Source organism: Hakea prostrata, chromosome 10 (assembly GCF_041222555.1).
Source record: "Hakea prostrata isolate BN-2017 chromosome 10, UWA_Hpros_2, whole genome shotgun sequence".
NCBI lineage: Eukaryota > Viridiplantae > Streptophyta > Magnoliopsida > Proteales > Proteaceae > Hakea > Hakea prostrata.
The window spans coordinates 45099434-45114474 of record NC_142609.1 but is presented as its reverse complement, the minus strand read 5'-3'; the positions used below and the strand labels follow the sequence as shown (position 1 = coordinate 45114474).

Below are 15041 nucleotides of genomic sequence, written 5' to 3'. Positions count from 1 at the left end.
CATCACTTCTTGAACTTGCTCAATTGTGAAGTACTAGCTTCTCAGTAACATCCTTATCTGAGAGCGCATGGAGTCTTCCCATCCAATGATTAGATTTGCCAATCATTCCAAAGGCGGCTCAAAAAGAGGTTTGTTTAGTGAGCCTTTCCAAGCAGCAGAATCGGTGTATAATTTTTTTCCTTCCTATCATTACAGAAGTTTCATGCTGGACTAGTGTAACCATTGTAGACAAAGGGACTTAAAGGGGATATAATATTGAAATATATTAGGGTTACTGTCATTATTCTTCAGTTGGGTGCAGTAGATGTCTCAGAATCAGTTGTATTTTCAGCTTCTCAGTTTCAAGTCCCATCAATGGTTTTCATAAGTTTTGGGAAAGTAGCTCCAACTGCTGTCTTCAAACTGCATATTCAGGATGCTTCATAATCTGCTGCTTTGTCTTGGGAGAGCTAGAGTGGCTCAAATTTATCAAAGCCAGGAAGGCAACAGAATCACTTCTGCAGTGGATTTGATACGAATGCATTGGTTCTCAAAAGTGTATGAAACTTGGTTTACTTCAGATGTACTTTTTCATTACGAGATGAAAATCTGTAGGCGCACAAGGATTGGTCTAAAATCTAGATGTCCTTTTTTTTCTTTTTTTTGGGGTAGAAGACTGCTCATCGTTTTACCAACCAGATTATGGTTTTTAAGATTATTTGAGATGGATAAAAAAAGCTATTTACGTTGTGGGCATTCAAAGATACCACCTGCATACCTGCACAATGTCACAGTTCTTGAACCTCAGTGTGTTGTGCTTACCTATGTTATGTTTAATGAACCATATGTCCAAGACTGTTTTTTCTTATGGATGCGCTTACCGAATTATATTGACCTTTTCTTAAATCTGATGTGTAAGGTCCAGCCAGTAGAAAGCATCATGCAAAGATACCTTGAGAAGCGAAAAAAGACAGGTAAGGTCTAAAGGGATAGATGTTCTTATGGACGAGATAAATAAAACCTGTCTTTTACTCTCTAACTGCCCTTTCAAACCACAACTTTGTGTCCCATCTCTGCGTCTGTTTTAAGAGGAAGATTTAAGAGCAACAGATGAAGATTCAGCATCCTAACGGGCAGTCATCCGGACGTGGCATGTATTCATCATCCCCATCGCAGACCACCTGATGCATTGTGGCTCAGCTGGAGAACTAGGCGAATGTTGTTGATTTTAGTGCCAATGGCTAGGCCATATAATGTCCCATTGGCAATTGGTGAATCTGAAGGTCTTGGTTTGAACGGCTTTCCGTCGGGAGCTTAGTGTTGCAGCTCTAGGCAACGGCGGATGGTGAAGTCTGTATTTGATAGATGGTTTTGAGATGGATTGTGATTAAAGACTAGAGAAGCAATGTTAGGGCTCATGGCTTTTTTTCTTTCCCGGTCATTATTAGTATTATGTTTAGGAGGATCAACTGCTGAGTGATGAGTAGATGTGCTACTACTCAAGTGGATGTGAAATTGTCTCAGAATTTAAGGTGGGAGGGCAATTGATTTCTTGGTTCAAATGTTCAGAAGCCCAAATGCTAGTAAATTTCGGCTTTGCATTTAGAGGTTGGCAGTATTGTCTTTACCAGGGGAGACAATCTTGCTCAGATTCTCCACCTAAAACATAATGAGGGTAACATGTAGCTCAAGAATTTAAACCCCAGTAAGAAATTAGATCCATCTTTTAACCATGGAAGGGTTAACAGATTAACAATGATGAAGAGCTCCCCTGGGGGTGATACAAAAAGAGGTGTTGGATTGAAATGCCTTTTAGTTAATGCAGAACTCTATAGTTAAAACATTGTGTAGTTTATGGCCATGGCGGTCCCTATTCAAAGAGAAACGTGTGAGAAAGCTTCTCGTAGCTCTGGGGGAGAAGTTAAAAAGTCAAAAAGTATGAAAGCATCACTACCAACGTTCTTCAGAGCCAACTATGGCCCATAACGGCTCTTAGGTCCAACAACTATGCCACGAGACCATTAAAAAGGAAAAAGTGGCCTCGTGATCCTCGTGTACTTTAAAAGCAGATGGAATCTCTCGTACGCTCGTTCAGGAAAGAATCATTGCACCGGATTTTCAATTTAGATGGCTTGACGTGTTTGGCTCCTCTTCTTGGAGGGAATTTTTCGATATTTGCTGTATGTTTTACATGGATGTGGATGATTCTATGTCCTTATCTCGTATACATGATAAATGAAGATTTTTTTTACATGTGGGCTCAATCAAACTAATAGTATATATATATATATATATATATAATAACCATATAATTAACGCTTAATGATCAATTAATCTTTTAAAACCATATATTAACACAATCTATTAGTTGTTTAACTTTTTTTTTGAATCTGATAGAGATTAAATCATTTCTGGAATTCAATAAAATTATACCCCTGTTGTAAAATTTAGATTCATGGAATCTCGTATTCACTTTTTAGTGTAAAAGGTGAATCAGTGAATTTATAGTAAGGGGTGAAATCTAGAGATTTCAAAAAGCTATACAATTGTACATCCACAAAAATCATGTCGATCAAATAAATTTTTAGGATGAATTCACAGATTTCATTCCACAACCAAACACTTAATTTTATAAATTATAACTCCATAGATTTGAAGTCTATAGATTTGAAATCTCTAGATATTTGAAATCTCTAGACTCATGTAACCAAACAGGCCCTTAAATAATCTGATAGACATTTTGGTCAATTCATGTTTAAAATTTGAATCTATACATTTATCTTCTTTTTTTTTTCCCATTCAACCCCCCCCGTAATATATTACAGAGACCAAATATTAGTTTATGGTCCAGGGACTTACACGTTAAAACTCTAACATTTATCAATTCCACATTTAGTTGTCGTTTAATCAAATGGACATGTAAATGTATGAATATCGTCTTTCTTAATGTATAGATAGAGGTCAGCCTTAACAACCCATACAATTAATTTGAATAATATAAGTGCATTTTCTTGCATTTTTTATTTGGTTCAGGTATGTATTGACAGATTGTCTCAACCAAAGCCAAAAGAGGATAGAAAAAATTTTAAAAACTTAAAAAGAAAATTAAAAAGAGAAATGGAAAGAGATAGGATGTATGCTACATATTTTCCTTAAGTACATTATATTTTAATAAAACGGTTCATGTTTGGGTGAAATGATTGATGTGTTTTAGGTTAAGAAAGTAATTAGTTTAAACTAATTGAATATTAATAACTAAGACAATGAAATGGCACCACCGACTTTAGCACCTGCTCCAAACCAACCTTGGCCAAATACCCATATCCTATACCTCTCTCCACTTCTCTCCCACCTCATCACAAATCATATTAATATCTTATTTTATATACAAGATAAGAACTAATTAAGATGAGGATTACATGCTCAAACCATGCATTTTCATGTTTGTCATAATGTTTATCATAGAACCATGGACCACAAGTCCAAACTTATAATAGAAGGAAAGAATAATTTGTTAGATAGATTTAATTAGAGTTAAATGAAATTGAAAAATATATATTATCTTTCTCTTTCTATCTTCATGAACTAAAGACCTGTTTGGTTATCTGAATCCAGAGATTTCAAATCCCTGTTTCGTGAATCGAAGGTTTATACCTATTTGGTTGTACGACATCCTTCGATTTATAAAATTCAGGAATTTCACTTTTTTGCCTGAAAAGGTGAATTAAGCCATTTTTTGGTATTGGGTGAAATCCATGGATTCCAATCTAAGTATATAATTGATGAAATTTACAAATTCACGTGGAGTAACTTGGCGGAACTCTATGAACTTGGATAGCTGTGAGGCTAAAAATCTCATCTCATTTCAAATCCCTGGATTCATATAATCAAAGAGACCATGACATCAATTAATTGGAGATGGAGTGAAAATTGTTTGGTGAGAATTTGGGTGAATTGCTTTTGCCTGTTAAGTGATAAGGAATTGAAATGGAAAAACATATAATCTATTGAAACTTGAAACTTAAAAGTGGAGAGTACTGTGTTTGATAGAGTTGGTGGTTGGCTTGTCTTTCTCACCCAATGAAGCATCCAGCATATGCAATTATCATCTACACTGCCACCCAGCATCTTGTCAATTTTCCACTCTTCTCACTTTCATTCCCTTGAAGACATCACAAGTAAAAAATCTCACTTTCTAGCACATGCCCAAATTTGTGCTCTCACTTTCTCACTTTGAACTCCACTTTTTGAGCTTGAGATCAACTGCCTATATAACTCCTATATCTAAACAAAATTTTGAAATTTTAACTCGACTCAAGTGACTTGGGTACAACTGTTTTCCAACCATTATATTAAATTATTTCACTAAAGTTCGAAGAATATTTTGTAAGATCATCATATGACCAGCTATGATGTATAATACAGAGTATTGGATAATTAAGAAGCACCACACAAATAAACTTAGTGCAACAGAAATGAAGATATTAAGATGAATGGGTGGTAAAATGAAGAAGGATAAGATAAAGAATAATCACATTGGAATTGGTTTGAGTGTAACTCCAATAAGTGATAAGCTACGAGAAAGCTTGGAGGAGGTTGGCAAGGCCACTACATTGATCACATGTAATTCCTTCCGATACCCTTAAATACCTTTATAAGGATAAATGATTTAATTCAAATTGAAAGAACTAGAAGATCTAGGCACTGACCTAAGATCACCTTAGAAGAAGTGGCGCGAGAGGATATGCATGACTTAGGCTTATATAAAATATAACCTTAATTAGAGCTGATTGGAAGAGATAGATACATGTAGTCGACCTCAGTTAGTTCGGATAAGGCTTCTTTGTGTTATTGTTGCATTAAAATTTAATAATTTCGAAACTTGATTAGCTTTTTGCTAAAGTCCAATTGAAAATTAAAATGAAATTGAAAACATGAGTCAAATATGCCTAGAAAACGACTTATTATTGTAATAAACATATTATATAATTTAGACTTTTTTACATGAACCCCTTTGGTTCCATTTGAAACACATCATGCCCCCTCCAAAATCAAAACCTTTCAAATCCCTCCTCCACCTTTTGTACCGTCAAGTTTCTATTAACATGAAATTTAATGACAATACTAAGATCTTAATCCACTGTTATGATGTAGGACCTTATACCTAAAGGGTCAAACACTCTTAGACTATGGTGGTCCATTTGGGTGAACATCAATACGTCGAAATTCGGATTCAAGGAAGATGATAGAATAGGCCCCGCTAAAGATAGCTATAGTAAAATCCAAGAAGAGAAGAGACCTTGACTCATAGGTTTAGGAAGGTGGATTGCATAATTTTAAACGTTTCCAAAATCCAAACCTATTCATTAGTGTTGGTTGCTATCTAATGAATTTGACGATGGTCAGGAGAAAGACGGGTTTGTACTCACTCCCATGAATGAAGAAAAGAAGAAGATGGGTGTAGAGGAAATTCCTTCGCCCACCTCTACGAGCGAATAGCAATAGCTTAAAAAGATTAATGGTAAATATGACACAACCAACACACCCCACGTGTTTTTTATTTAAAAAAAAAGGGAAGGGAAAATTCTTGAAAAATGTGTAAATTTCTTATTTTCCTTTAAATCCGGGGCGGGGGGAAAGGGCGATTTCATCCTTTTAAAAATGAACAGGAAAAACCCCACGGCCCCCCCCCCATCACCTCTCTTGGTGTTATTTGGGAAGTTGAGCAAAAGCTTAAAAGAAGTGGGACCCCCACCCCCTTTTCCACAAAATGATTTCTTCTTCTCCCCTTTTTTTCCCCCCCCCCCCCCAAGCCAAAAAACACACCCACATCACCCCTTTTTCCCCCCCCAAAAAAACGCAGCCGTTAACAGTGTTAAAAATAGAGGAGGGATTTGTAAAGTTTTGATTTAAAAGGGTTGTTTCTTGTTTTCTATAGAATGGAAGGGGCTCATGTGAAAATTTCTAAAATTTAAGATCACACCGTTCTAAGTAAGAACCTTAAAAGAGGAATCGGCAATGGAATCTATGTCGCCGGAATCCAACAAATTGTTTGAAATAAGTACGAAATGATGCGTTTCAAAGTTATCGGAAGTTTCTCCTTCTCAGTTATCGTAAAATTGTGATGTTATGTTTTTGAAAAGAAAAAAAGTTCAACTTTGGCATGGCCTCCCATAAATTGCTTTTTCTTTCTTAATGTGATGTGTTGTTGTCTCCTTTATCTTCAACCAAAAGAAACACAAGGAAAGAAGCACTACTGTAAATTTTCTCTCTTTTACAGCTTTTGCCCCCTTCTTGCTGACCCATCTCTTTGATCCACTCGAGTACCGTTAGCATGATTTTAGGAAAGATTTTGAAACCGGAAAATCGAAATTCAAGCAACTGAATAAGTGAGTTTCTTTTTCAAGCAAAAAAGATTTCTGGGTTTGTTTGGATTGCTTGCTTTGATATATGATATCTAACATGTTAGTTGGGTCGCTTTTAGTGTCTTTAGTTCTGGGTCTTAATTATTTGTGATTCAGTTACGTTTAATGTGGAGTTGGTAGTGTTTCTGGTAGAATCTTGTTCGCTGTAAATTGTCTGTACTTATTTTGGGGGTTCTTTCTGATTTGTTTCCTTTTTATCATGAAAAGACTTACAGAAATTCGTCATGATTTAGGAGAAAACCGATTGTGGAAGGAAAGCTGCGTTGTTCGTTTCTGTCTAGTAAAAGGGATCACAGAATAGTCTTTGGGAGCTTCACTTCTTCTATACGAAGAGCCCCAAGACTTTTTTTCTCCTGTATTTTAGATGTAATTGAAGGAAAGATTAAAAGGTTCAGCTTTTGTATTTATTACTAATTTCCATTCCTTTATTCTCCTTTGTTGTATATTGGCTGGCACTGAAAATTTTTCCCTGTTGAGGTTTTTAGTTTTTATTAATAGTGAATGAGAGGAACCCATATAGAGATTGTGGAGATCTGGGATTTGATTAATCTGCTATGCCGCATGAAAATTTTGATGTTTTGAGTCTTCGAGAGAAACCCATTTAGATATTGTGGAGATCTGGGAGTTGTTTAATCTGATATGCCCCATGAAGAATCTCTTCCTCTCCGAGTCTTGCAAAGAGACGCAGCTTCATGTTCTAAATCCACAGTCATGGCTTCAAGTTGAAAGAGGAAAGCAGTACAAATCTTCTTTCCACTCGCCTTCTTCCATGTAAGTTCTTTCTATTCTCTGGTTCTATTAGACTGGTTGGTTCACATGTCATGAGGTTAAAATCGAAGTTCCTTTTTTGTTTTTCTTTTTGTTAGAGAATCCCTCATCAAGGTTCCTGAACCACCCATTCTTCCGTTCTTTAAGCCCATCGATTATGTTGAAGTTCTTTCTCAAATTCATGAAGAACTTGAGTCCTGTCCTCTTTGCGACCGGTCAAGCCTCTACCTGATACAGTTTCAAGTCTTTAAGGGCCTCGGAGAAGTAAAATTGCAACGCAGGAGTCTCCGTTTGGCATGGCTGAAAGCAACTACTGTTCATGAAAAACTTGTTTTTGCTGCGTGGTTGAAGTATGAGAAGAGAGGGGAGGAGCCTATCTCTGACTTGCTCTCATCTTGTGGGAAATGCGCAAGAGAGTTTAGGCTTATAGATATTGCTTCTCAGCCTCCTGCTGGTAAGAAGTTAAGTACCCCTGAAGTAGTCGATGTTACTGAAACTCGTGTTTCTGATACTGTCTTCTTCCAAATTGAGGAAGAGAAAATAGCCTGTGATAGGCAGAAGATTGCAGCCCTGTCTGCTCCATTCCATGCTATGCTGAATGGGTGTTTCATGGAATCAAATCTGAAAGTCATAGATTTGTCTGAAAATGGAATCTCTGCTATAACTATGATGTTGATCAGTGATTTCAGCCAAACAGGGAGTTTAGAAGGAATTCCTCCACCTCTACTTCTGGAAATTTTAGTATTTTCCAATAAGTTTTGCTGTGAAAGACTTAAAGATGCTTGTGATGGGAAACTTGCATCTTTGGTTTCCTCAAGGCAGGATGCAGTTGACCTCATGGAGTATGCTCTTGAAGAGAATTCCCCTCTCCTTGCCTCTTCATGTTTGCAAGTGTTTTTACGTGAACTGCCTGACTGTTTGAATGATGATGGTGTGGTTGAAATATTCAGAAATGCTGATCAACGCAAAAGATTGATAATGGTTGGGCCTGCTTCATTTTCACTTTACTGCTTATTAAGTGAGGTTGCCATGAACCAAGATCCACGGTCAGATATAACCTTGTCATTCTTGGAACAGTTGGCAGAGTCAGCAGTAACTCATAGGCAGAGACAGTTAGCCTTTCATCAGTTGGGATGTGTAAGGCTTTTGAGGAAGGAGTACGACAAAGCTGAGTTGTTTTTTGAAGTGGCTTTTAGTGAGGGCCATATTTACTCTATTGCAGGTTTGGCTAGGCTCAGCTCTATAAAGGGCTATAAACTTTGGGCATATGATAAGCTAAGCTCTGTGATCTCTTCCTACAGCCCCCTTGGATGGATGTATCAGGAGAGGTCATTATATTGTGAAGGTGACAAGAGGTGGGAGGACCTTAATAAGGCAACGGAGTTGATCCCACAATCAACTACCCATACATGTATCGAGCTGCATCCTTGATGAGAAAACAAGATGTTCAGGCTGCCCTAGCAGAGATCAATAGGATTATTGGGTTTAAACTAGCCTTTGAATGCCTGGAGCTCCGGTTTTGTTTTTATCTTGCTCTCGAAAATTACCAGGCAGCCCTATGTGATGTGCAGGCAATTCTTACTCTGTCTCCAGACTATAGAATGTTTGAGGGCCGGGTGGCAGCTTCTCAACTGCGTACCCTTGTGCGTGAGCATGTTGAGAATTGGACTACTGGTGACTTATGGTTGCAACTTTATGACCGATGGTCTTCAGTTGATGATATTGGATCTCTCTCTGTCATCTATCAGATGCTTGAGTCTGAGTCTGATGCAGCTAAGGGTGTTCTATACTTCAGACAGTCTCTTCTTCTCCTTAGGTACACTCTTGTCTCGAAAGGGCTCATTAGTTGTGTGTTTTACTTGGTAATGTTTTGCTTGGCAAGGGAAGAACCAACATTTTTCTTTCTTACCAGGTTGAACTGTCCTGATGCGGCCATGCAAAGCCTACAACTGGCACGCCAACATGCATCTAGTGAACATGAACGTCTGGTTTATGAGGGATGGATCTTATATGATACAGGTCATTGTGAGGAAGGTCTCCGGAAAGCTGAAGAATCAATCAACCTTAAGAGATCCTTTGAGGCATTTTTTTTGAGAAGCCTATGCCTTGGCAGACTCCAGCACTGATCCTTTATGCTTTCCAACTGTTGTTTCACTACTTCAAGATGCATTGAAGTGCCCTTCAGATAGACTACGCAAGGGACAGGTACACTTCTCCCCCTGGCCTCCCCACCCCAACCAAAAAAAAAAAAAATCCACCCTCCCTCCCTTAAAAAGAAGAAAGGAAAGGGGGGGGGGGGGGGGGTAGCTGTTCCCGCTTATTTTTAAACTTGTGTGCACTGAATTGCCAAGCTTTAGCCACCACAGGTGTGCTTTTAATGACAATACCAGCTTGCCTCTACTGGAAATAGCTAATGAGCAAAACAGCAGTAACTTCATAAGAAGATACACATTGATCCTTTGTATCCTTGACTTGTATAGAATGAAGATACTTGTTTTAACGGTAACTTCTATCCTATATAAAAAGAATGTAAAGTTGATAATTTGTACTTTTGATTCTGGGTTTATTGTGTGCCTCATTTTGAGTTTGAGGTTCTTAAGTGGTGACATCTCCCCAAGAGACCCAACATTAAATTGTCCTTTATGACCCTTAAGCATCTTTCCTAACCCTTTTTTATCATGTATTTTTGCTTTTTTCAAATTCTTTTTTTTTTTTTACTAATCTATCAGAATACATAACAATTTTTTGTGGTGAGAAATTTTTGGAAAGATTGACCCAAAAATCGAGTAGTGAACTCAAAAGTTCAACATACAGGGAGTAAATAGCTAGTATTCTGTGAACCCCAACAACATGTTGTTTTGTAGAGAATAAAGCTGGTGGCTTCAAACTTGATGACAAGTTCTTTTACAAAGGAGAGAAATAATGTAGTCATGATGATGAGCATTAGATACCTACTTTGTTTCCTTATTCTTTTCGTCAACATTTTTCTCAAGTTTCCAAATGCATTCTTTCCAATGCATCGAATGGGTATTCCCCCCCCCCTTTCCTAACACATATATTTTATATATTTCTTAATAGTATTTTTATATATTTTGTCTGCACCATGATGGTGGGTTTAAGGTTAGCCATTGTTGAGTGAGTCCCCATGAGACCTTGAGTTATGTGATCTTCTCTAACCCTAGTCATCTTGTAGTTTTCTTTATTTTCTAGTTTATTTTGAATCCTCCAATTTTGAGGTGCATTAAGAAAGTACTCTGTTTTCTAAATGTAGAGAAACTGATGAAGGTGCAGCTGATCCAAATTAAGCCTTTTCTATATCAAGTTGATATGCAAGCATCAGCATTTAACCATTCAAACTTGTGCTGGGGTTGACCATGGGTCTTTTAAGTTCATAGAAACCTGGGATAGTTCCATTTCCATTGTAGTTAGAATATTGTAGGTCTTAATAAAGAGTGGCACATATGATCAATATGATCTACTCAATCATTGTGGTCCATCTGTAATATTTATTAGTTGATTGGATAAAATGACCTGACCTTGTAGTTTATGATTTGAGTTCTTAAATCCATGTACTGGATAGCTAAGATGCAGTATGTGTTATTGGTAGCTCATGAGGAAACAACTACGACTGAATATTTAATTCAACAACTAACTGCTGATCCTTTTCATAAAATCCCACAACAATCACAAAGGATAAATCTTCTTAATACCACCTAGGTTAGCTTACTGTCCAAATATTTTCCACAAATTTAGATCCTTCTTGATTTATAACCTTCTTGTTCCCAATGTTCCTGTAGTCTCCACATGTTCAATCTACATTTATAGCTGTAAGATCCTACCGTGCTTACTTCCCTGTCAAGCCATTTCCTATCCCACCGCTTGTTCTATATGAGTTCTAGATGCCTTTTCCTATCCTTATTTTTAAAGTGTTGAAGCTGCTTGTGCTCAACTCTTTACGGTATATGTGGTCTTATTGCTGCTACCTCGGGCACCTGTTGAATATTCAGTTCATGGATGCAGGGTCATTCCATACCCTGCGTCTGGACACTTCACCCCAGCATCTTTTGGCTACAGCGTGTTTATTTTGTTTTTAAGCCCATCAATCTAATGAGGCGTCAGTCATTGTTGCAATCCTACTTAATATGTAGAGCAAGCTGTAGTTGATGATCCCATTTATCTCAAATTTTGGATTTTCATTTCTCAACTATCATAATTTTTTAAATCAAACGGGTGGCCTATCAAAGAAGTTCAGTCAACAGATAAAAAATTAGGGTTACTATTACTGTAGAACTGCTGATGCTAAGGCCCATCTGCCCGACAGTTGGCCCACCAATGAAATAAAGCATAGATTTGGGTAGGTTGAAGTGCCGCTGTTAGGGTCATGTTCATCTGACAGTTGAACCACCAATGAAACAGTGTAGCTTGATTAATTTGCTGGCCATGAAGTAGTGTGTTCATTTTATATCTTCATTCTTTCGCATGTGGCGTCGGGACTTGTATGCAATGACAGTCCAATGGTAAATCTGCTTAACTGTTTTTACATCTTTGCAGGCATTGAACAATCTTGGCAGTGTTTACGTTGACTGGGGGAAGCTGGATGAGGCTGCTGATTGCTACATTAATGCCCTGAAAATTCTCCACACCCGAGCCCACCAGGGACTTGCCCGGGTCCATTTCCTCCGGAACAATCGAAATGCTGCATGCGAGGAAATGACTAAATTAATTGAGAAGGCTCATAACAATGCATCAGCCTATGAGAAGAGGTCTGAGTACTGCGACCGTGAACTCACAAAGGAAGATCTGGAGATGGTTACACAATTAGATCCACTCCAGTCTATCCATACAGATACCGAGCTGCAGGTCATACTCTTTGCCTTCCCCTACTGTATATTTGCAGCTTTGACACTTCCATGGCCATGATGTTTTCCAAGTGAAAACAAAATTTTGCAGGCCTACATTTTCAATTTAAAGTTTGTATCTCTGTAAACCGTAAGAATTAATATTTGCGCACAAATATGTAGCAGTAGGGCCCATCTATCCTTATATAGTAGGTCCAGGATCCCTATCCCACAAGGCGCCCACCACTGTGAGTTCTAGGAAGGGTCATATTGTTGACAGCCTCCCCTATGTGCACAAAGAGGGTGCTTCCAGACTCAACCCTGTGAACTCTTGGTCACAATGGAGCACCTTGATGGACCACGAGGAACAACCTTGTGGCACTATCACTCTGTCCTTTTATTCAGTAGGTGCAATGTAAAATCAAGCATAACCATCTCTTTTAGGCTTTTTCTGAACCATCAAAAGAAATGTCTTGAAGTAGTAGGCACCCACTCTTATTCCTCTGAAGGTTATGGATCTCACCTCTCCTGCATATGTATTTACTGTTTTGATAATGCTGATGATACCGAAGGAATGTTTGCCATTACTGTGGCCGCTCATTATCATTACTTTGCATAGGTCCTTTAGAACCTTTTTTCCTTCATTTCCTAGTTTAGTTTATTGGCTAGACAAGTACCCACTCAAGCTGACACCAAAATTGTTGCATTTTTGTTGTATAGTTTTGATGGACAGCCACAAGGAAAAGGAGGCCATTGCAGAGCTGTCAAGAGCAATTGCATTCAAAGCCGACCTTCACCTTCTCCACCTCCGGGCAGCATTCCATGAGCACATTGGAGATGTCTTAGGTGCCCTTCGGGACTGCAGAGCTGCGCTTTCTGTTGACCCTAATCATCAAGAGATGCTGGAGCTTCATAGTCGTGTTAACAGCCAGGAGCCCTGAAAAGGTAAAGAGAGTTGTACACTAGCTTAGATTTAAACATTTAAAACCCCCCAGTTGTCGATATTCTCTCCCCCCCTTTTGTAATCTATGTTTTTTGATGATTTTAAGTAATTTAATTGTTCTCTTCGGGAAAGAATTAGCACTAATTGATGAGGTTATAATCTCCCTAATAGTATGAAATTGATTCTAAGTCTTGATAATGCACTTAAGACTTTGAATCCCTATCTTTCTCTGCCCTGGTGACCCCTAATGGCTGGAAATTTTTCTCTTCCTCAGACAGTGCTATTTGTTGTGGCTGTTGCAGTGTAGAAATCAATTGATTACTGTTTGCATTAGATAAAATTTCTGTAGAGAAAATAAACAAGATGACGTGAAGAATTGAACTCTGATCACATTTCAATAGATATCTAGAGACAAGTAAAACATGTGAGGAAACTAATGCTTACCCATCAACAAAGCTTGCTTTTGCTCCTCTTTTTGAATCTTGATTATATATCAAACCCCTGTAACTTACACAGGAGCCATACAGCATTACTAATGGGTCAATGCATATGTGAAGTTCGCTATCAAATAGTGAAGCATTTTATGTTAGTGGGTATATTGACTTCAAGAATAATCAGAAACATGGAGTTCTTGGTTGTCTTGGTTAAGAGAACAAAACTGCGGGAGGGAGACATCTCAAGAAAACCTCCAAGTTGATCCAACGATCCAAGATACTAGAACAAGTGTAAAAATCCTCTTCAGCACGTAACAGACCTTTGAGGAACGCTGACATTGGAAAGGATCCGGCCTTGAATGCGCAAGCACATTCAAATCAGGTTATACGAAACCCAAAAAAGTTCTTTTCTTTAAAATACAAAATAAAAAACTGATATCCAGGAGAAATTCTACGCCTAGGGTTTTTCAAATTAGTGATGTGACAAAAATTGAAGAAGGTGGAATTGATTCGAAAAGTGTGAAACTTCATTTGGGGTACTACATGTACAGGGTTTCGTGATGAAGTGAAATTGAATTCGCAAAGCAGTGAAACTCATTTTGATCTTGTTTTTCCTGGGAATTCAACTTCAGCGCCCATGATCTCTGAGTGGTTGAGGCTAAAATACCGCTCACTTAGTATTATTTTTTATCTTCACCGTGTGCACAGTACTGAAACTTCATCAGTTTTTCTTGATTACTGAGCACTATAGGCACAGGGTTTCCTCGGAAGAAGCGGATTCAATTAAATGATAAACTCATTTACCATGTTTTTTCTGGATTTAACCAGTGCTCACGATCTTCCCTGAGTGGTTGATGTCAAATTTCGAACCACTTATCATATTGAAAACATGTCATAACATGTCATAATACAATGTATAAATAAATGACAAGAATAAGTAAACATAATAAACCAAGTAATTAAGTATGGTGCTACTGTCATAAAGTAACTACAGTAGTCATATGATGTCTAAAATCAACTAATAAGTTAAGTCTACTAAGTTACCAACAACAGTGTAAAAGTCATACAGTCTATGTTATATGGCAATAACCGTCCTTACCTCAAATTGTGAAGAAGATGATCCAAAGTCACAAGAGAATGGTCCAATTATAGTCTTAAACCCCTAAACAAACACACATGAAGGATTAGAGAAGAAATCAGAACAATCGGAGATCGAACGAATCAAAATTGGACAAAAGTTTCTGACAGCAACCTTGTTGGTCGATACATTGGGTCGATAGTATTGACCAACAAGCATCGACCATAAGAGTCTTGGACAGCAAGCTGGCTTTTTTGGATTTTGGCTCAAAATTGGTCTTTCGGGTCTCGGATCGATACGAAACTTGGGGAACAGTTCAAACACAATATAGAGACACTAATTATCAAAGAATTAACATCATCCAATGGTCAAATTAGAAATCCCCAAATTGGCATATCAAGTTCAAGAGTTGTTAATCATGGCATTGGCTATTTCTTGGGGTTTTGGCTCAAAATTGGTCTTCCGGGTCTCTGATCGATACGAAACTTGGAGGGATGCTTAAGAACAGTAGCAGGAGACTACGTAGCAAGAATTAACATGATCCAATGGTCAAATTGAAAACCCCCAAATTGAGGT

At 37.9% G+C, this 15041-nt stretch overlaps 1 protein-coding gene across 1 annotated transcript; it reads left to right on the top strand.

The window, feature by feature from the left end:
• Positions 1 to 6126: 6126 nt before the first annotated feature.
• Positions 6127 to 13112, top strand: LOC149003356 (ETO1-like protein 1). Its single transcript, XM_089138154.1, is given in 9 exon segments — positions 6127 to 6368; positions 6638 to 7175; positions 7271 to 8553; positions 8556 to 8988; positions 9085 to 9265; positions 9267 to 9377; positions 11724 to 12000; positions 12003 to 12032; positions 12731 to 13112. Coding segments are annotated over 8 exon segments (2661 nt in total). The 5' UTR covers positions 6127 to 6368; positions 6638 to 7050; the 3' UTR covers positions 12952 to 13112.
• The last annotated feature ends 1929 nt before the right edge of the window (positions 13113 to 15041 follow it).